General features: G+C 36.7%; 1 protein-coding gene across 2 annotated transcripts; it reads right to left on the bottom strand.

The window, feature by feature from the left end:
• Positions 1-713: 713 nt before the first annotated feature.
• On the bottom strand, positions 714-7,589 carry LOC107848230. Of its 2 annotated transcripts, none has more exons than XM_016692939.2 (2): positions 7,377-7,589; positions 714-2,114 (listed from the first exon to the last, which is right to left on the bottom strand). In XM_016692939.2, the coding sequence occupies exon 2, from the start codon at positions 2,101-2,103 to the stop codon at positions 1,357-1,359; it is 747 nt and encodes a 248-aa protein (XP_016548425.2). In that variant the 5' UTR covers positions 2,104-2,114; positions 7,377-7,589; the 3' UTR covers positions 714-1,356. The 2 variants fall into 2 exon arrangements, with proteins under 2 accessions (XP_016548425.2, XP_016548424.2); XM_016692938.2 differs by having other exon boundaries at positions 714-2,117; positions 7,377-7,588.
• Between the last annotated feature and the right edge of the window lie 772 nt (positions 7,590-8,361).

The raw sequence follows: 8,361 nt of genomic DNA on the forward strand, positions 1-8,361 counted from the left end.
TAGTTGGCACTATTTTTGTTTATATACATCAAATTGTGTTGCCACCACTGGCAAGTGCATTCCCCATGCGAGACCACACGCCACACACTTCACACCATTCACCGATCAAAATTATGATTAATTTTGTAGGATTTGAAGTGAGTAGTTTTAGTTGAGTTCAGATTGGGCTAAACATTTTAATTAATTTAGTTTCGACCAATAGAAAATTGTCACACATTTAATAAAATTTTTAATTATGATTTCAAAAATCGTTAGTTGCAAGAATATTTTTGAGCCATAAAGGATAAAGGTAGATTGATGGGTATTTTTGAACGAATTTCAATACTTGAAGAGTTATTTTGATCCTTTCCCGAATTTTTAATTATGATCTAAAAAAACTGTTAGTTGCAAAGGCATTTTTGAGCCATAAAAGTAGATGGAAGGGTATTTTTAGACCAATTTCAATACTTGAAGAATATTTATGGCTCAATAGATTAACTGAGAGTATTTTTGAACCAATTTCAATAGTTGAAGGGTATTTCTGACACTTTTCCGTTTTTCAAAAAAAAAAAAAAAATGCTCGCCAAGAGCATAAGATGAACGGCCTTGTTTATCTCCCTTATGAAGTAAGTTGCAACAGCTTTCAATGTTCCCCATTCATTTCTTTTGATAGTATGTAGCAACATCAGTATTGCAAAATGACATAATTATGATATCCTAGTGGCACACTTGAATTTCATAACCAACTTCAGATCTTCACCAACTCTTAGTTAGAGAACACAATTTAGTTCAACTTTTTTGCGACCACTGAAATAATAAAACACTCTTGAATAATAAATTGTCGAATACTTGTACTCCATGGTACTTACAGCCTCGATGTAAGAGGAATTCTAGCATTTAGAAGCATTCAGAAGATTCAAACAGCATTTCACCATCTTTCATTTTACACTTGTCTCAGATAATCCTTGCAAGCCCGATTAGGATTCACAGGCCTGCCATGTTGAGGGCCAACACTTCAGCTCTCTTTCTGCTTTATATCTACAAGCTGAAGTAGTCAAAAAAAATGTTGAAGTAAAACAGTTACCAAATGCAATTTGAGGATGAGATGAAGTCCTTAAGGAGATACTTCATGATCCAAAGTTTGACCGCTTCGCCAAAATAACCATCAAATGCAAATTGACGTTCTTTAAGTGGTTCAATTGCATTCTATTATACTTCTACAGGCAAGTGGCAGGCACCAAATCAAATATCTGAAAATTTACGAGGCATAGTGACAACTCTTGTTGCACATGCCTGATCAGTTTGTAACTAACTTTTTGAGCCGAGCAATCTACGGTAGTAGCATCTCACTGACAAAGGTCATATTGTCTCGTGAGATCACGGATGGTCAAAACAGTATGGATGGCAAAGGCAGTCAATAGCATGTATCAGTTTTCTCCGAGGACCAACAGCATGTGAACCCATCTCCTTGAGCTTTTCCATGGTCAGATTGGCCAACTGATACTTGGTAATGCTCTTGGTTTGAAAGATGTTCACAAAATGATCAAAGCCCCTTGAAACCAGCCAACTTCTCAAGCCTCCAGCACTTTCTAGCTTGCGCACAAGATTTATCGATCTGATTCTTTTATTTATCATTGCACCCCTATCAGCAGAGATAATTGATAGCTTGGTAATCTTAGAGGTGGAGCAAACACCAGTGGTTCTACTAGTCCTGAAACTATGCATTGGTCGACTTTCTAAACGCTCCCTTTCACTGTGCCTTAATGGTCTTGGGAACTGAGAAATTAATTGTGGAGCTACTTCGGCAACTCTTGGTATAGCAAGTTCAGGTGCCAAAGACTTGGGCACCTCCCTTTCACAAACTACACATGCTTCAGTATGCATCTCAACTTGATGTGGTTGAGTATCAGTAGGTTTAACTGTTGGTACATGTAGCAGGCTTTCTCCAGCATTATGCACTGTGGAATGCTTAGGTGCAGGTAAGGGTGGGATCAAAATTGTAACTTTCTGCTTCTTGACTATTATCCAACTGTCTTCACCCAGGTGGTTAACCTGTGAGGCACCCGGACTATCTTTCTTAGTTTTTGGAACACGTACAGATTGTTGATCTTTTAACCTAGCCATTAGTTGCTGACCTGCTGAATATGGAAGAATAAAAACCAATTCTCAATATTGAAGATGATCATATATATGGACTTGCACCAAATGGAAAAGTATGGAGAGCCAGAATATGTGAAAGACGCTAATCGAAAATACAATCCCCCTTCCCCATCATCCCGTCAACGAAGAGGGATGTAAAGAAGAGAAAGTCAAAGCAAAAGAAATTCCTTAGAACAAGATCTGCACCACAACACTGTTTAAGAGAACTAGCGCAAATCAAAGATATGTAGGACCTAAGAACTATGTCTCCAACTGACCCCAAAAAAAACATTAGACGGATAATGCTAAAGCATAAGCTTCACAGCGTCTCTAGGTTAAAAATTTCTACCGGCTGAGGTTTACTAAAAGGATGTTTATATCAAACTAAAAAATAACAATACGGGTAGTAGGATGATTCCCTGATGCTGGACACCTGGACCCAATGTAAAAGGAATTGCTCTGCACATTTCCAAGAGTACTGTCTAATGAAATCAATAATTCCCTCCATTGAACCTTTCCACGCTAGACAACATAGAAAATACCACAAGAACCAAATAATTTATTGATGGAATTTTACTACAATATCAAATCCTTAGGTTTAAAACATTTGTGGTCGCATTGGAAACTATTGCTAGAGGCTTTAGGTTTTCGTGGATCAAGGAACATTCATACATTGGCTTGACGCATGGAAGTTGACAGCATCACAACAATGACTGATGTTGTAGAAATACTGAAACAACATTGATGACAACCATCATAAAAAACATATCTGCAGTGATTGCTAGTATTAATCTGATTCACTTTATTTTACCATAATCACAGGCTGCATTACTCGAAGTATGATGTTTGACAGTGTGGCTCCTCAAAGCTGCTAAGCCTACTTCAGAATATTAACGTACTCCATCAGGTACGGGTACCAAGACTTCTTCATTTTTGATAACCGTGGTGTCCAGGCCAGCTTTCGTGCACTTAGACTAAATCCACGGGATACCTACCACCTCCTACCAGCAATAGATAGCAATAGATATCAGGTAACTCTGTCCACCAAGGTTAGGACAGATGGAAAGAATCACCCAGTGTTTAGTGTTTTGTCTCTGCTAGGATTCAAACCTGAGACCTCAGGCTCTCAACACACTTCATTGACCACTAGGCAACACCCTTGGGTGCACGGGTACAAAGATATTTTAAATGTTCTCTGATACTAAAGCATCAAAAGACTACAGTTCAAGAGATGATTATCGTGAGCATTCTCCCAATGCTCTGTGAAATAGCAGTCAAATGATCGTCCTCATCTTCCTCGGACCATTAAAAGGAAGAACTAACAAATAATGGCAAAGCCTTCCTTAAAAATTTATAATGCCACATCACATGAAGTTGATGGCGACATCTATGAGCCAGATATATCAGATACAGGACTCTGATATCTACAATTCATTTTTTTCCCACAAGTCAGTTCTGGTACAACAATCTAAGAAACGAACAATCTACAGATTCATACATCCACAACTTCAACACTTCAAATGTTTAGTCGCTCCCAGAATAAACTGCAATTTAAACTGCAATCACGTCTCTTGTGGCTCAAAAGTCAATACTATACCCAAAGACTACTATGGGTGTCCTTAAATATAGGAAAATCTTCCCATAGAGGCCATGAATAACAGAACAAAGCCCTTGGTAAATCTTCAACAAACTTATGATCTGGTGCCACCTATCAAATGAAGCCTCTTGATCTTAAAATGAATCAGAATTTACCTTCAGCAGATGGAGTGTTTTTGTTAAGGTGCTTATTCACTTCTTAATCTTGACATAATTTTCTTTTGACAACTGAAATAATGTTCACTGTAGCTTCCAAAGGAAAAAAAAACAGATGGCTAGTCCGCAGATAAGATGTACTGTATTTTGTCTTTTAATTATCCTAAAACCTTTACTCTATGGAGTACCTTTTCATAATTCCAAATTTATAGTTGACTACTTCGCTAATTTCGACAATTACATAAAAACTAGAATGTACCATCGAAGGCCATAGTATATACTACTGATTAGCTCATCCTCAAGTAAACATGTCCAGATTCAAGACTTCTTCCTGGTGTAACCTACAGTTTGTAAGAACTACATTGAATATCTTCCAGCAGTTACCACGCTTGCGTTGGTTCCTTCTCACATATTATTTACGTCGTTTTTATACTTGATATGGATGCATTTCTTCTCAATTACCTAGTGAAAGACTTCTCTTGGCACTCTATCATGTACCTTTTCGAGGTCCGTGAACATCACATAGAGAGCTTTCTTCCGTTCCCTAGTGATTTCAATTAACCTACTTTGTAAAAATATAACCAAAATCATCTACCAGGCAATCCAAGCTGGTTCTCTACCCCTATAATGCCGCTAAGGAAATGTTGTATCACTATTTCCAAAAGCTTTGTCGTATGCCATGTAAGTGCAATACCACCCTCGCTTTTCTTTTTTTTTTTTTTGGACAAGGTAAAAGTTTTATAAAAAAGTACCAAGAAGGTATAGAACGGAGAAAAACTGCAGAGAATAAAGCTGGCAGCCTACTACACTGTCCTTCCTAACAAATATAAGAAATCCAAATGCTGATTCATATTCACTAGTGGGCTACCTTTACACCAGAAGTACAAATTTTGTAAGCATCTTTTTTTAGTATAAGAAATCAGAATTTTTTCCCCCTTCAAAACATGCCTTGCTACTTATATAATATTGGAACAACTTTTAACATCTGCTTTGTTTTATATACTGGAACCAACTCTTCCTCGACTTATTTAGCACCTTTGCATGCCATAATATAAAATTGAATAACCTAGTTAGTCATACTATACCAATATCTGCAAGTAACTTCTGAATCTCAATATCGATTCCATCTCGATGACATGTTTCTATACATCTCATATTATTCATGGCATCATCTACTTCACTTGATCTGATTCTACGAGTTCAAGCATTGTTTCTATTTGTACCGCATGTATGAATATTTGTAAAGTTATTTTTCCAGTCAAAACTTGTTGAAATCATCTTTTGTATACTTAATTTGGATCAAATCTTTACTCCTTTTTTTCGCCAATCATGTTACTTATACATTTCTTTCTCGCCTTCCTACATCCCTTACTGTTACTATAAATCATCTAAGGCTTTATCCAACTTCACTAATCACCTCCTCAGCTTCTTTTTTCTCTCTTATAGTCTTCCAGGCTTTTCTATCTTTTGCTCTTGGTAACTTTTGTTTTTGCTTTCTTTGAGCCGACGGTATTTTGGAAACAACCTCTCATACCTAACAAATTAGAGGTAAGGTCTGCGTACTCTACCTTCACCCGACCCCACTTGTGGGACTATACTGGGTATGTTGTTGTTGCTCTTGGTAACTTTTAAACCACTCTTTTTTTAGTAGCTCTTTATACCTCCTCACTCTGCCCCATATTTTTGCGGTCTACTGTCTAAGTTGGATTCAGGCTATTCAAAAGAGAGATAGTTTCAAGTATTTTGGGTCTATGATGCAGGGGAATGGAGAGATTGACGAGGATGTCACTTCGTATTGGTGCAGGGTGGATGAAATGGAGGCTCAGCTCTGGAGTTTTGTGTGATAAAAAGGTACCTTCTAGACTTAAAGGCAAGTTCTACAGAGTGGCAGTCCAACCGGCAATATTGTATGGGCGGAGTGTTGGCCAGTCGAGAATTCGCGCATCCAAAAATTGAAGATGGAGGAGATAAGGATATTGCGTTAGATGTGTGGTCTTACTAGGAGGGACAGGATTAGAAATGAGATTATTCGAGAGAAAGTGAGAGTGCCTTCGGTGGAGGACAAGTTATGCGAAATGAGGTTGAGATGGTTTGAGCATGTGATGAGGAGGTACACGGATGCCCCAGTAAGGAGTTGTGAGATGTTGGCTATGGATGGTTTCAGGCGGGGTAGAGGCAGGTCGAAGAAGTATTGGAGGAAGATGATTAGACATGTCATGGAGTAGTAACAGCTTACTGCGGACATGAAGCTAGATAGGAAGGTGTGGAGCAAAGTTGCTCGGACTCTCCAAAAATGTTGCCGCACCCGTGTCGGATCCTTCAAAAAGACACTATTTTTGGAATATCCGACACACCCATCGACATTTTTTAAGAGTCCGAGCAACATAGGTGTGGAGGACGCTAATTAGAATACAGGCTAGCAGGTTGGAGCACGTCCTTGCCAGTAAGAACGGATGCTTTGATTGTAGTAGTTCCTGTCGTCATAGTGCTTCGCGTGTGCCTTGTAGTTTCTTGCTCTTGGTGTTTTGGTGATGTTTGTGATTTTAGATAGATAGTTTATAGCTCTATGCTATGGGTGTCTTGTTTTCTGTTATTCTATGTTGGTGCGTTATTCCTCTTCTCAAAAAAAATGTTGGTGTGTTATTCCATCTCGTGTTTCGCTTTTTCCGTCGCTTTATATGTTTTTTTCCTGAGTCGGGTGTCTATCGGAAACAACCTCTCCACTTCATTTGATGTAGTGGTATGGTTTGCGTACACTTTACCTTCCCAGACTCTACTTTATGAGACTCCACTTTATGGGAATTCACTGGGTTGTTGTTGTTGTAATTCCCTAAGTTGTAACCCAACTAGAAGTCACTTGTTACCACTTTAGTACAACTTATTCCTTCCAGTACTTCCATTTCACCTACAGGAATCTAAATTTAGGTCCCATACACCACTAATGAAGATTCAAGACAGGATTTCTTAGATTGGCTCGAGAATATAGAAACATTTTCACAAAATTCTTGAATATTCATCATTCAAATATTCTTGCTTTGCATTTCATCAGTTTTGTTTCTGACCAAATCATTTTTATTCTATTAAGTACTTCCTCTCCCAAGAAACTTTATTTCCTATTCTATATCCCTAACTAATCACTGGCTTTAATGGTGGGCTTAAAAAGTTTAACCTAGAAAGACAATACCTTTGGCATTCAGTGAAATATCAATATCTTTAAAAGTATTTCAGAATCTTTTAAGGTATGAAGAAAGAATTGACGGAGCTTAACCTGCATTAATTCAGAGATCAAAATAGGACTTTCCACTTTCAGCTACAAAAACATAAAAAGGAAAACAAGCAATCTAGAAAAAACTAAATTTCTCAGCTAAAAGCAGCAAACCAATAAATTAAAGACAAGAACAATAATTTATGAGATGCTCTCGTTCAATGTGGATAAATCCATTCTCACCCATGACCCAATTATTCAACAAATTCAGAGCTAGAAGTAGAGATTTCATGCGACTGACCTTAAGTTGAAGTGGGCGACAAGTGGTGGTAGAGGAGGAGGAAGGGTCACAGTGATTGGAAGCCAGAGGAATTATGGTACTATCGTCTGCTCTACTATGGAGAAGAATGAGGGGGTAACGACCGAGTGCGGAGGCAAAAGGGATTTTTTTTATCAAAAATTTTAAGGGGAAAGTGCGTCACTGGGCCGAAATTAATTCCACAAAAGTAGTCCTCCAACTCAAATTTTATTCTTTAGTCATTTTAATTTGTTGTTTCTTCTATATAACTTTTATACACATTTTATAAAGTTTCTATATATATCTTATACATATAAATATTTTAATATAAAAATTATATAATTTTAATATATAATTTATGTAATAATTATACCATTTTTTTTACACATTTTATACAACAATTATATAATTTTTATACATTTTTTATTCTTTTTTATATATATTTTATACATATACATATTTAATAAAACTATACAATTTCTATACATATATACATATTTTATATAACAATTATATCGTTTTTATACAATTATATTTAATTAATTATTTTTAAATATAAAAAAAATGCAGAATATTTTTCAGCTAAAGAATTTGTAGCAAAAAAAATTAAAATATTTTTAGAAAAGGACCGAATGACCCAAGTTGAAAAAGGCTGCTCTATTTTTTTAAGAACTGTATCATATATGGACTGTATCAATAGGTATATAAACTGTATTTGACCTAAATGGCCCAAAATAACTCAAATTAAGAAATGGCTATAATGCGGAAATTGTTTAGCTGACTGGTTAATTTTTGACAAAATGTCAAATGTTGGCCATTCGTTTTGAAAATGGCTAGTGAATGTCCTTTCCCCAAATTTTAAAGAGGACACTTGATATCGAAAAATAACAAAAAGCACAAAACGTTATGGCCAAACAACTTGTAAGTGCCTAGGGCCTAGCGACTTGCAAGTCGCCAGATATCCAATGACTTATAAGTCGTCGTACAC

This window comes from Capsicum annuum, chromosome 11 (assembly GCF_002878395.1).
Source record: "Capsicum annuum cultivar UCD-10X-F1 chromosome 11, UCD10Xv1.1, whole genome shotgun sequence".
NCBI lineage: Eukaryota > Viridiplantae > Streptophyta > Magnoliopsida > Solanales > Solanaceae > Capsicum > Capsicum annuum.